This window comes from Mixophyes fleayi, chromosome 9, assembly GCF_038048845.1.
Source record: "Mixophyes fleayi isolate aMixFle1 chromosome 9, aMixFle1.hap1, whole genome shotgun sequence".
Lineage (NCBI taxonomy): Eukaryota > Metazoa > Chordata > Amphibia > Anura > Limnodynastidae > Mixophyes > Mixophyes fleayi.
In genome coordinates, this window is record NC_134410.1 from 112,303,667 (window position 1) to 112,318,992 (window position 15,326).

The window sequence follows — 15,326 nt, forward strand, 5'->3', positions numbered from 1 at the left end:
GTGTTGGGGCTCTCCCCCACTTCCAGCATTGAGGTTTCCATTGTGTTTTTCTTATTTTTCACTTTGCCCTCCCATATCATACTACTAGCTTTATCCATGGTCTTAAATATCTTCTCCATTGTCTCTTCTACTGGCTGTCTGTTTGCCTCAGGAAGTCTTCCCTTCTCCTTTACCTCATACTTACTTCCTTTCTCTTCTTCACATCTCTTGTTTGCTGACCTCTTGTTCCATGTCTGCTGCCTATGTCTCTTCTGTCCACTGCACCTTCCTCTCACTGTCACAATGTCTTTATCTCCATTGCATGTTAACTTTGTTTCAGTTGGGATTAAAATAATAACATAGGCCACATTCCTGAAGGATATGGGCCTGCCCCTAAGGTTCTGACTATGTTCTTGCTTCCATTTGTATTCCCGACTCTTGCAAATAACAAAGTACTAAAGATGTCCCATATTTTTTCTTCCTTTCTTCTGACATGTTCAACCTCTTCTCCTCCGCAGCAACACAATTCTCTTCATCGTCATCATACCTGATTTTTTATCTTGATATTTTTTTTCCAGGATGAATAACTAAAACATCAAATAGAAACAGCCAGTAAGGAGTAACAAACAGCCACCACTTATTTATATATTATTTATGGTTTTATGTCTGTATTATAGACACTGATAATAATCATGAGAAAATGTAAGTTCAGTGGGCACAAAGCAGAAGGTGGGCATGTCCATTGTCATGTGCTCAGTGGGCACAAATCAGAAAGTGGACGTGTCCATTGTCATGTGTTCAGTGGGCACAAATCAGAAAGTGGACGTGTCCATTGTCATGTGCTCAGTGGGCACAAATCAGAAAGTGGGCTTGTCCCTTGTCATGTGTTCAGTGGGCACAAATCAGAAGGTGGGCTTGTCCCTTGTCATTCACTCAGTGGACATATAAGTGTCTCCTGGTAGATTGTGCAGGGATTTTACACTGAGGCACTTCCTAAATAAAAATGGCCACAGCCACAATCTTTACAGGACTATAGCTATGCACCCTCCTCTGGACGACGTGATAGACGAAGCACCAATGGGCAGCCGAACTCCTCCTTTGGTGATATTTCTGGCCTCTTTGGTGGCAGCAGCTGCAGTCTTCCGCTGTCACTCCTCATTTCAAACCAATCACATGACCAGAAAATGCACAGGCCAATGACTACTTTAATATTGGTGGCTGATAATGCTTCTGACTTCCAGTAGCCTGACACTTTGCCCAACAACAGTTACATCTTTTATTCCGCTATCTTATGCATCAATTGTTCCCCACACCTCTTAAGTTGTGAACTCCTTTGGCAATCTTTATCTTTCAGTCTCATGTCATTGAACCTTGTTAGTTTTATAAATAAACAATAACATTTTAAGTAAGTTTTATACATACAAGCTTTAGATTGGATTGTGCCGTGCATTAAGATGTTTGAAGTGAGAGGCCAAACCAAAGGACCATAGTCCATTGTACGGTTTTCCCCACATAGAGAATTAATAGACTACTCGCTGTTTTTCACTTTTTTTTATTTATCAATAATAATTTTTATTGTAATTTACAGTTTACATAGTATAAATGAAAATAAATCAAAAATTGAGTAAAAGGGCGGAGAAGGAAAGGAGGGGAGTTAGGAAGGGTGAGGTGAACGCACACACAAATGGTTCCAACATTTACATTGTATACTTTGGTGGTCCTATGGCATTATACATGTTATCATCACATTTACTCATGTTGAGCTATTACTACGAGGGAGATATTGGTGCATTAACAGTATCTTGAGGGGCCAAGCGCTGAGTTATATAATCGTTCCATATGAACCAAATCATATGAGGTGAGGATTCAGCGGAAGAGTATGGGATGCCTAAAGTTTCCATATCACAACTTAATTGAGTTTTAAATATTACCTTTGCTTGGGCAATCACTGCCCTAGTTGCTATAAATATATGACCAGCAACATATCGCTCTCCCAAGGAAAACTGCGGTGAAAATAACTGTAGAAGTGCCACCTCTGGGGTAAAAGGAATTGAGGTCTGAATAACCTGGGCTACTGCATATACTGCAGTCCACAGACTATTGGCAATGGGGCATCTCCAGAACGTGTACGTGATATTTCCCGTCCCACCACAGTTCCACCAACAAGTTTTAGATTGTGCTGGCCACATCTTATGGAGCCTATCAGGGGTCAGGTATAGTCTATGGAGTAATTTATAGAACATCTCGGAGTGGTTCAAACACTTAGACATTCTATGTGTATTTTGAAAGATTTGGTCCCATTGATTCTCGTCTAGTACTAAGCCAAGGTCTCTTTCCCAGGCACATTGAAATGGGAGCTTCACTAGTTCACCCCCAGAGGTGAGGAATGTATACCAGAAAGAGATGGCTGCCCTATTTGCCCCGGTCGTTAGTCTAGCATGGATGTGTGAAGGAGGCTGCTGTAGGGAGAGCCGTTGAGATCGTAGTGAGGTTAACGAATGTCGGACCTGCAGATATTTATAAAAGTCCTGGTTTACTATATGGAACTGTTCCTGTAGTTGCGAAAAGGATAATCTAGTTTGGTCTGAAAACAATGATTTAACAGTGGTGACCCCTTTAGCGAACCATGTATTAAGGTGAAGATCTGGAATGAGCTTTGTCAGGGCTAGAATAGAGAGGTTAGAGGTGGGTCATAATTCCTGTAGACTTCAAAGCCTTATCCCACACTAGTAGCGCGTCCTTTATAAGTCTATGGAGTTCAGATGGAGATGGACGCCAAGGCTTAGGGACCCATAGTAGGTCTTGTAGGTGTTTTCCACTTTTTAATGTTTTATATCACAACTAATTTGCCTTTTATCCATTTACATTTTCAGTAAATCTATATTTCAGTTATTACACGTTTATTTGTTTTTACATATTTTTCACAGTCTCAGTTTCTAAACAAATAATCAAAAGAATATTATATGACATTCATGACTTCCTTTCACAGCTCATCTGACCGCTTATAACATCATCATGTTTATTTATAAAGCGTCTTAGAATCCGCAGCTTTTAATACTTACTTGATTTAACGGGCTGAATTACGTACGCTGAGATTAGCGTTCAACTTTCCAACAATTTCTATAGTATGATCAATACAAGAAAACCCTCTATCATTAAACCAAGTTTCAAAGACCATACTGCAGATAATTGTGTATTTGTGGTATAAAATATCTTTCACATTAAATATATTCAAAATATTATCAGTTTGTACATTGGTCTCTGCAAGGCCTACATACCCAATCCAACACTGAAGGTAGTTTATCTATTCAAGAAAAATTAGTGACAACCCTGAAGCACTGTGTTCATGTTCGCTCACAAACTGGCTGGCCACACTGGGCCTAATTCATTAAAAGTTAAGCATAAGTAAGCAAGGCAAAACCATGTTGCATTGGAGGGGGAGGTAAACTTAAAATGTGAGGGTAGATTTATAGTTGGAGTAGGGAATGTCCTAGATCAACTTTAAATTTCAGTGTACAAATAAGCTATCAAGTATTTGTGTGCTACATGAAAAACTAGCCAGTATTTTCCTTATGTGCAAAATAAAAAAAAATCATTTGCACCTCCTGCATTGTAACATGGTTTTGTCCAGAAAACTTACTCAATTTTTTGCTTAACTTTTCCTTAACGAATCAGGCCCACTGTGAGTAAATGATTACGTTCACTTTAGGTCAGGGGAAGCCCAGGGGTGATGTCAATGAAGAGGTGGTATGGTTATAAAGACACCACATTGGCGGGCCTTTACAAAGCAGTTGTGTTCTACAAAAGGTAAGAACTTGTTTACATGGAGACAATCATTTCTGCTATATGAGAATTAATTTATATAACAAGCAAAACAGTTTCCAATGAAAGTACACGATAAACGCACATGGATAAAATAGTTCATCGAACGACAAACAAGCATTTTAAATAAAGTTAACACATGGTTAGAGTAATGAGGACAACACTGACTTGTCCTAGCATGTTCCCACAAGTTTTAAATGCCTAAAATGCAGATACCATTTATTTCAATGACCCACATCATTTAAATGTGAACCATTAAAGTCAAGATACAATATTAGTGTCAAATCACCACTGCATTGAGAGAATATATCCATGTTTATTCCTTTGTGTAACAAAATATACTGTGACAGACACGTGCTTGATTGGCAGGTATCCATGTCCCAGACCGTCTGATTTACATGCTTTTAAACCCAGGGAGATTGATTTGTATTGGAAGGAGATTCCAAAAGAGTCTTCGGCTTCAGAAAAAACTGGTAAGGGTCCCTGGTGTTTTGTAGGAAGATAGCAGGGTGGGCTCCATACAAAGCCCAAGTCCAGGTCTTCTGGTCTGCAGCTTCACAGCAGACTAATTAGGAGCTGCACCTGAGTGATGGCTGCAAAAGGCTGCAGCTCTGCCTCAATCTGTCTCAGTCCTTGGATGCCTCCTGAGAGACACTGCTGTAGTAAGCAACTATATTACTGTGTTTTGTATGTGTCTGGGACACAAGGTCCTGCACAGGAGAGAGGGTCTCCACAAATGTTTAAGTAAGTGCCGGACAGGCAAGGTTTTTATTTATGTTTTGTTTACTTTGTTTCTGCTACTTAAACTGGTTGAGGCCAGTTACACCAAAAACCCTGCATTCATGTAACTGATTGCTGCTGTTTTGCTGCCATCTACCCCAGGAGATGGCACCTGTTCCCCTCACATGGTCACAATACCCAAAACTAAGAATGTCTTCCATGATGTCCTTTGTGCGCTACAAAAAAATCCATTTTGGAAATAAATATAACAAACATGTTACTAAAAAGTCAGAAATCAAGTGGCGTAAACAAAGATGACAAAATAGACTCAATAGCTCTTGCAAACAAAATTTGATACAAGAATGGAATTCGCCCCTTGTCTCCATACAGTCCAGGTAGGTCCAAGGCATAAAAAAAAAAAAAGTGACCCCAGCGAAGTCAAGGTATTTCGGTGTCTATAGTATATATCTGTATCAGGTCTGATATTATGTTATCAATGATTGCTCTTGTAAGATCTTCGCTGAAAACCTAGAAACAAACAAAAATATATATATATATGTGATTTGATGTTGACATAACAAAACACACCGTAAAGCCTGGTTACCCATTGGTGTGGCCCTTTTAGCACTAGTGAATAAACATATCAGACGCAAATGTGTTTGATATTTGTTGGAAACTAACGTATGGCGTACACTCATTTGGTGCTTCAGCTAGGCTCCCCCAAATTGTTTTACCCATGATAAACACACATGGATAGGTTCCAAATACCAGAACGGAAACAGAAGACCATCGCAATACTAGTAACAGTGCTAGTGTTTATAGCAACACTAAAAAGGCTAGTAAAAAGCATGTGTAATTAATTATAGGCAAACCAGGGGGGGGGAGGGTTCTTAGTGCCTGGAAACCCCCCTCCAAGCCTGGGGCACTGTATAATTGAAGTGGCTGGACCCTGCTCCCGCTTCACACGGCTCTGCTTGAAAAGGGAGAGCTGCGTGCACCTAACAGTAGTGCATGCAGCATTGCCCATGTATATTATGGGGATAGGAAGAGTTGGAGAGCAGCCAAGCACTGTCTAAAATTATAGCCACACCCCCATGCATGCTGATCACGCCCACTGGCGGTGTTGTGTGGAAACCCCCCTCTACAAATCCTGTGTTTGCCCCTGTTAACATCGGTGGGTAGAGGCCTAACCGCCAATTCCTTAATTCCAAAAGGGAAATATTCCTTATTTATATTCTACCGTTGTAAAAGTAAGATAGTAAAAAGTAGATGCGGTGAGAGGATATAAAGAGGTAATTATAAAACTTTATTTCTTTATAAAACAAACAGTGGTTGAGCCTAAAGCCTTATATTTTAAAAGACATCAAGATCCCGTCTTGGAAGGACAGATCGACTTCAGCTGCAAAATATCAATTTGTCACTACCAATAAATCACATTACACATGGGCTACAGGTTTAGAGATAGAAGCAGAGGTTCGTTATTTCAACCTGGATGCAGCTACTTATTTTAACAGCGAGAAGTCACCTTCGCCGTTTGCAGGTAGTGATTGTTTGTGTCACAGAAACACATGTCATTTTTAAACGGCAGTATAACTCCAGTTAATCAGCCTTGGAATAATAACGGTGTCATTATTAGACGGCATTTTAAATAAAATTTATATAAAACACTCTAGGGCAAAATAACCTAGCTGTCAACCTAGTTATCAACCGTGTCTGTCTGCTCCATTATCATACTCTGAGAGGCCACTGTGTACTGGTAAACAGCATCCAGAGAATTCTGTACAGTTATATATAATCTTCTTTATTCTTTATCACAACTCACATTGAAACCTATACATGCGATAACATGGATGCAATAAGTATTCTTTCATTTTATTTATAAAATGGTTTGCTAGAAAGAAATACATTAAGTTACCTCTTGTTTTCCAGCATGTCCTGGGACATATAAGTCCCTTATTGTCTACCAAAACACCAGGGGGTAAATGTATCAAGCTGCGAGTTTCTGGCAGGTTTGAAAAGTAGAGAAGTTGCCTATAGCAACCAATCAAATTGTAGTTATCATTTGTTTAGTGCATTCTACAAAATAACTAGAATCTGATTGGTTGCTAAAGGCAACATCTCCACTTTTCAAACCTGCCAGAAGCTTGCAGCTTGATACATTTACCCCCAGATCTGGCCCTGTCCAGGAGTATTAAATGGAACGGCTGCCCTGCTGCTTTCTGCATTGACCATAAAATAATGACCTGCTGGCTTTTTGTTACAATACATCAGAAATTAGTCCAAATTTTTTTTTTTTTTTAAAAATGCCATTTTTTCACCAGACAAGTGCGACCAGAGAAAAGCACCTCATATCTCATATAGCAACACCCAGCTTGTATAGGTATACCACATATGTGCTTTAAAAATATACCAAATATCAGTTCATCTGGTTAAACTAACACTTGAAGGATATTCTGAGAGCTTTGCTAATCACTCATCTTGCTTAACTTTCGTATGTAATATTTTGGGAGATAAAACAAAACTTTTTTCCTTGATGATGAAGCTCAATAGTTTATTCCTTAAACCAAATCCCCCAAACGTCCCTGCTCATGCATATTCTGTATTTGCTGTGGATAAGATGGGCAAGTTATAAATATTGATAGCACCTATATGGTCCTTACCTTCCACCACTGATTTTCTGCACTTTCATTACCAGGAACGTCCACCCCGTAGCACTGCAAAGCAAAGTATATTACAGCCACAGCAATATGCTGTGCTTCATAGCGCAGGCAAATGTCCCCGTGGTAGCTGTCCCTGAGCAGGGCCCAAGATGCCGTAGCGATCGGATTGCGTTCCCAGCTGTGGCGATTCATCCAGTTCTTTAAAGAAACAAGGTAATGTAGCAAATACTGCAGGAAAAAAAACAAAAACACACGTGAAGTCATAACCAACCCAAAATGATTCAAACCATATATTAAATGAGCCACACGATTGGCTGAGGTAAAGTAGCGGCAGCCATTTTGTGAGGTGAATAAACATGCATGAGAAAGTCGCCCTTCCAGTCACTGGGAGCCAGTGATATCGGCGAGGCATCGCTATGGTACCTATAGTGATGATTTTGAGGATATGGCGCGTTTGGATTGGCTATAATATGGATTCTCAAAAGTTGAAGGCTTTTTAGTTTACTGTAATCCTTGTGCTCTCCACTGTGAAGCTCTTCTTGATTGTATTATATCTGACTTTTGTGTAGTTTGTGTGTCCTATAGTATTATTGTCTTGAAATACCCAACAAACGTGCTCAATACACAACCAACGAGACATATTTGCTTCGTTGGTTTGTCTTTCCCACATAAGAAAACACTGGTACCGTCATGAGATTAAAATGATGACTTTTCTACATAACTATTTTAAAACCAATTAATTTTCTTATCAACATCTTCATAACACTGTGGTGGCAAACACCTCTTAATGCTGCCCCTGTGCTGTCGATTGTCTCCTCCCCCTCATTTGCATACTAGAGCCAGTGACAATAGATGGAAAATACCACCATAAATAGAAAAGAGACGGTTAAAAAAAAAGCACATATTAATTATGTGGCTGAAACGACATTGAGGACATTAATCCCCCATGAATTGAAAGGCTGCAATCACATCGCTGAGACTCAAAGCAAATTAGTTCCTTGTGAATTTATAGGCTGCACTGCCTTATGAATACTGGTTTAGTCCATAAAGCTGCAGTTTACACTGTATGTAGGTGAAGTGTGTCGATTAAAGTGAGTCATAGCCTTTATTTGAAGGCTACATATGTACAGAAGGCTTAATTGAATCATAGGTGATGCCCTCTCACCCACAGCACTAACAGAGCCTGCAATAAGCACCGCTGATCCTAGCGTAAAATAAAATATATAAAATGAACAGATCTTCTACATAACCAAGATAAGAAAAAAAAATATCACATGAAACAAGGCTCAACAAACACCACTACAAATTTTAAAGTGTCAAATATTCTATGGGGTAGATGTAGCCGCTTATTTAAAAGATTCTGCAAAACATTTTTAAAGCTAAAATGCTAAGAAAAATGAAAAAAAAAAAGTATAAATAATAAGAAAAGCAGAAATATACATCTACTAATCATCTATAAATATAAAAATATTTTACGTAACTGATGGCAGACAATGAATTGAATATAGATCTTGTGAAGTGTTCATGGGTTTCATCCAGTAATTCAGTGGGTATCTATGTTACATTTAATACACCTTACAACGAGTCACAAGTGGAAGTGAACTACCCAGGTATATTACCCTTAAGCATGCGGTATTACTTTATTGGAACATAGGTAGTCATGCTGTTATATATGTTTACAGGCCACGGCCCGATTGTGCATTGCTATTAAATAGGAGCAGATTGTTCTGAATCACTCACTTTGTGCGGATGGGTGAAGGAGACACGGAAATGTAACAGCCTGAGCATTAGTAATTCACAGTGTACAATACTGTCCCGCAGCTCCCAGAACTTGGAGTCTACTTCCAGCGGATCGCTTCCTGGATTCAGATACCTGCCCGGTGAACACAGAGAAACAAATTACTTACATAGTAGTCACACTTTGCTTTTTACACTGCGGAAGAACCATCTGTCAAGAAGATTTTTCCTGGAATCCAAGCCATTATTTGTAGATTAAAAAGTGTCTTTAGAAAAACGAGGAACATTTATGAAAATATAAAGTAAAAAGGTATCCAAAGCAGCCAGGCGTTCGCTCTCATTTTCTAAACTACCCTAGAGAAAGGAGTTAAAATCTGGTTATAAAAGCTTTTTTTTCCTTTACACCACTCATAAAATGTCCCTGTGTTTCACAGGCTGTGATACCTTTACTACAGCATTTGTTCTTTGAACACAGCTCTATAATGCCATCCACAATTACCATCAGGGGGGTAAATGTATCAAGCTGCGAGTTTCAGGCGGGTTTGAAAAGTGGAGATGTTGCCTATAGCAACCAATCAGATTCTAGCTGTCATTTATTTAGTACATTCTACAAACCTGCCCCGGAATCTCGCAGCTTGATACATTCACCTCCAGGTATACTCTTTGACTAAAAGTACACCGCCAGAACCCTTGTTATAATATCAGTATTGGGTTGTGTTCTAAGCCACAGGTATTTGGAGGGAGCACTGATTTTTACATTTCAGCTTTTATGGTAGATGCATTGTCTTTGTTCTACCTAAAAAGCCCTCTCACCAACTAATATGCCAAGACTCTGTGCTATCCTTGAGCGTGGCACCCCTAAAACTCTGCATTCCCCTGGAATTTAAAAAATGTGCCGCTGTGCGAACATGAATCCAAATGTGTAGAACACAGAAGGGAACGGGGGGACATGATAGAAACTTTCAAATATATCAATGGTTAGAACAAGGTGCAGGAGGGAAACATTCTACAAAGGAAGAGAAGTATTAGAACACATGGACATGCACTGACACTGGAGGGGAGTAGGTTCAGAGAAAAAATTACCTCACAGAGTAGTGGATAAGTGGAATAGCCTCCCATCAGAGGTGGTAGAGGCTAATACATTAGAGTGATTTAAACATGCTTGGGGTAGACATAAGGATATCCTTACACAGTACTAAGGATCAAATTGGGATTGAGGTTACCATAGGTTAAGAAATGGACGGACTAGATGGGCCAAGCGGTTCTTATCTTCCGCCAAATTCTTTGTTTCTATGCCGCAGTTATGTGCATGTATTCCCTGCACTTTGTATGATATAGAAATCCTTACGTTTCCAAAAAGTGACATTTCTGTGAATAAATCTGCATTTACTCCAGCACACAGAAGACTGCTTAGTACAGATGGAGGTAATGATAATTAAAACCTCTGAGTTTTGGCATGTCCTTTCTATATTTCTACAGACACAATCTAAAAGATAGTGTTATTTTCATAGTAAAGACATATAGACAAGTCTGTTTATTTTGCTTTGGGTATTATGGTTAATACGATTCTACAAAATATGCTGCTTGTGGTGTGTGCACTGTGGTAACAAAGAAATCCTGTTTATTGGGTGTGTATTCAATGACCAATGCAGGGCAAGTGAGGATAGCCTTACAACACATAAGCTACGCCAACCTATGTGTAACCTCCAGTAAAGGAGTATATATGATGAGTTCTAATGTCATCACTTCAGTGTCCACTATAAGTAACCCAGTACCGTAGATTACTGCGCATATTAGCTGTCACCTCGGAGATCCATGGTCTGTTTAAACGGCCTGTTGCTTTGTGCCATTAAATGGTCATTTGTAAAGCGCTATGAAATATGATGGTACCATATTAATAAATATTAGTAACTACTGACTGAACTCCTAGGTGACTTGCAATTTACAGTGCAGAGTGCACTATCCCATTATGTATCTACGATTAAAAAAAAAACAAAAAAAAAAACTGGTGCATTATAAATTTATTTATTCTGGCGTCAATCTCAGTATTTGTTCTTATTCTGAAAGACGTAGAAGTAAAATGAATTTTTCCTACAGGCTTATTTTTAAACCACGGCCCCCTTTCCTAACTTGGGAAAGAGAATATCAACACAGCTGCCGATTTGTCTAAAACATAAAAGCTCCCTTGACTACTGCAGTGTTGTCAGCTCCACCCACTCTTTGATCTCAAAAAAACATACTAGCTTCTATAGGAAGGAAGTCTATGGAACAGAATATATGAGAATGGTTAGTCCTCACCTGTGACAGACGTTAATGATGTCCCTTGTCCTCAGGTGTTGCTCCTCTACCTTCCCAGCCAGGTAAATTGCAGACATGGCTACCAGATATGGGTCATAGTCCTCCAGTCTGGTCTCATGGAAAAACTTGTGGTAAATAGTACAGGCAGTGGCTACAGGGATGGACTGCATCCCCAGCTTAACACCTGCAACAGAAGACATTACAATGAGTGCTAGATACAGAAACGATCAGTGATGAAACATCACATTGCAGTGGTCATACTTCTGATGAACACCGTACTAGCACAATGTCACCACTCTACATAGCAGTTTTGTTATGTATAAGGACAATATTACTTTGTACATCATAGTAACTTTTTTAATTTTTTGGCAACATACTGAAACAAATATATTCTATTTTAATACATTATAAGGGGAAATTAGGCAAAAACAGCTACCAAAATATAATCTTAGTGAATCTTCCCATAACTACTCTGAACCCATTAGTGCAACACCAGAAGGTTATCACAACATTTAAACAACTAATGCTCCCAAATACTGGAATACCAAACATGCATACGGATTAGGCGCAAACCCAGCTGGAAGGTGAAATTTAGGAATCCCATCTTGTCCTGCCGGGGCTGGGGGGTTTGAAATGTACGGACAGAATTGAAGCATAGAATGAAGAATCTGTATAATATCCGAATGGTGATCTGAGTTCCAGGTTACAATAAAACAAATGACCTCTCACTATATTGTAGTATTAATCTAGGATTGCACAACCAATACCATTTCACAAGCCCAAGTTTTCCAGCTCCGCTCCCATATCATCTCCATCCATAGTATACCTAACCCTCCATTTGCAGTGAGAGGGATGAAGACCAAAAGTAAGGAGAAATAAAGATGCTCATTTAAAAAAAAACAAACCAACGTAACCAAAGAAGGAAGACTAAAATGACACATCCTCCAGAAGTGTCATCAAACAGGTGATGCTGGCCACACAAGCATCAGGGAATTGTTCAGACCATTTATTGGTGTGACAGGTCAAGCAAAATGGCCGCTAAACTCCATTTTATTGTTCTGGTACTTTTATTGTGTGTATTATGAAATGCTGATGTAACCAAGGCAAAGCAGGGATAGGTCTATATACATATATCAGCTAGATAATTGCTGATTAAACATATTACTAAGAGAACTACCGAAGTTAAGTGTATGATTATTATATTTTTACTTGTTGGCAATAAAAGATTGATATTTGAACTTTGTGGTCACAACTCTTTAACTCCTTGCCACCTGAAATGACCTGAAAACGTTTCACCGGAAACAAAAGACATGCTTGTAACCCTGATTGACCAAACACTGTAGGTACGTGCGCAATGTTCCTTTTGCCTTACTGTTTTCTATATAGGTCACACGCTTGGCTATTTTACAAACATGCTCAAAAACGATGGATCAATTGTGGTCTTATAATTCTCAAGCAAAGTGATTATTTTGTGGACAGACTCTGGTCATGTCTGTATAAGGCTGTCTCATCTGGTCTATTGCATTTGTGATGAATGAGCACGGCAGGGACCAAATATATGCACAATTATATTCCCCTATATCTTGTCTTTAAAAAGCACTGCTATACAACATACTAAAGAGCTCACCTGTCTCCATAATAAATCTCGTCACTTTAAAGTGTGTTTTTACGGCTTTATCGGATGGCGCAGCAGAGCTGGACTCCACCTCCATCTTTCCAACTCCTTAAAAAAAAAAAAGGATTAAAGAGTATGATTTCTACATTTTTTCCCAATGATGCCACAGCCATTAAAATGATCTAGGTGCAATTCTTTTTTTTTTTTTTTTCCTGGTGTCACTTTTAAAGTGTTTTAGCAAATATCAGTATTTTCACAGCATGTTAAGTCTTATTCTTTCCCTACTTTACTGAAAATGAAAGCATTTGTTTACAAACATACTATTGTTATACTGCATGTTCTCAAATGTGAAAGCTACAACAGCATCTAGAGGATCTGAAGCTTAGGAAACAGGTTAACAAGTCTGCAGCATATCAATATAATGAGCAGCATATCAATATAACGATTTTACCTCTTATATATACATTATAGTAGCATCAGGAAGACTGCATTTTTACAGACACTTTTCCTTACAAATGGATTATAAAATGTACTATAATTTTTGTAAAATAATGGTTGGCAACCATGTGAGAAATTACAGGACAGTAAGTTAAAGTGTATGTCTGCAGCCAAATAAATATTATCATAAGGCTGCAAGCATGGGACATGGAGGTACTTAACACATAATTACTGAACACAGTAAGCAGTAGATCTGTTAAGTCTTAATGCTTATTAACCAAACATTCTATAGAAAATATTAATAGATAAATATAAGTTAGTGTATTTTGATGTGTACATTAAGGTTGCAGTTTATGGGGGATTAGGAAACCAAACCTGTAGCTCTTCAGCTGCTGAGAGACCACTCACTGCCAGTGTACCCGTCCCCAAGCTGGCAAGGCATTATGGGACTAGTAGTCCTACAGCAGCTGAAGCGTCACACGTTCCCTGTATGGTCTATATACCTGATACACAGGGTGCTGTGACTAGACGAGAGCTGCGGGAAGGACGGACACTTTCCAGCGCTTCATTCCCAGAGACAGAAGAGAGTTCACATGCCATTTACCACGCAATGGAGACCGCTTGCACCGGATGTCTATCGGTGCTCTAGTGTCAGGGCTGATGTAGCCACGCCCATGCCTGCGATCAGACCCAATAGGTAATGTGTAAAGAACGGGCCTATAGCTGAGCATGGGATAAGACCTCTGATTGGCTGGCGATGTTTAAGCGGCTTTTTAGAAGGGGGTTATAAATGGTACAGTATAAATGATGAAAAATGTCTTCAGTTGCAGTGCTTGTATAGAGCCAAATTTAAGCAACAAGCTGGTATGGCTGTGGCTCATATATACAATACTATTGGGGTTGTAGACCCGTATGTTACCTCCTCTGAGGTAATCTGTTGGCTGCCAGGCATGCTTGGATTTGTAGTTCTACAGCAACTAGAGTTGTTCATCTCTGGAGTACTTTGTAGCCTTGGACAAGGTGGGTTTAGATTAGAATAGGGTTGAAAGATTGTCCTCAATGTATTGAAAATATTTCACTGGGAGAAGAACAACTGTATTTTTTATTACCAGTTTGGGTACAGACTTTGCTCTCACTGTGCACTTGATAAATAATCTAGAAATTATAAGGACTTTAACCCACAGTGCTTATTTATACATGATTTAACTGCATGGGGAACCCAAATTACTTAAACCTGTTTTACCTTATTGGGACCAAAAAGGAAGTATGGAGTGGGTATTATTAACAGAGCAAACCTTCAGATGTGTTTGTCCTGGTTTTTAAACCATAGGGCCAACAAAAATGTTTTTGTCTAAAATAAGGCTTCACCCTATACTTCAAGGGGCCACAACTGGAAATAACTTACAGGGAATCCAAGATACTTATTCTGTTAGTGTCTCAGGATGGTTATAACAGAAGAAAAAGAATCAGAAAATACTTTATTTGAGTAAAACATTTTTTCAATGGTCAATGTTTTTAAATTATTTGTATTTCTTTTTTTCTTTAGATTTTATTTTACAATTCATTTATTTTTTTATTAGTGGAACTGAAAGGCCATGCGCATATCATACCCTCAGACTGGCCTGGGAAACCGGTAAGTTAACCTTTATTGCTCGGGAAAAGTATCACAGAGGTAGCTGAGTTTTGCTTAGTTGCTCCAGCGATATTTCATTAATAAATGGCGTTGAGGGGGGAGGAGGGGGTATCTGCCTTATTGCAGCATGTTAGTAAATAGACCCATCTGACAGCCCTATATACAGAGCAACACAAGTGAGCCACTGGTATGTACAGCTAAGTGAATAAATAAGCTAATCAGGAATATTTAATTTTACGGAATGGGTTTATTTAAACAAACTGTGGGTGGTGGGCAAAGCATGGTTGGGGAGGAGTTCCCCATTTTAGTTAGCAGTTTAGTCAAATAATTTTGGGTTTTACAGTTAATTAAAAAAAAAAATAAATATATATATATATATATATATATATATATATATATATATATATATATATATATATATATA

The 15,326-nt window shown here is 38.8% G+C and overlaps 1 protein-coding gene across 1 annotated transcript; it reads right to left on the minus strand.

The window, feature by feature from the left end:
- Window positions 1-3,815: 3,815 nt before the first annotated feature.
- Window positions 3,816-13,902, minus strand: CCNQ (cyclin Q). Its single transcript, XM_075184959.1, has 6 exons — window positions 13,773-13,902; window positions 12,844-12,939; window positions 11,217-11,400; window positions 8,922-9,054; window positions 7,182-7,409; window positions 3,816-5,049 (listed from the first exon to the last, which is right to left on the minus strand). The coding sequence occupies exons 1-6, from the start codon at window positions 13,867-13,869 to the stop codon at window positions 4,960-4,962; spliced, it is 828 nt and encodes a 275-aa protein (XP_075041060.1). The 5' UTR covers window positions 13,870-13,902; the 3' UTR covers window positions 3,816-4,959.
- Window positions 13,903-15,326: the final 1,424 nt, after the last annotated feature.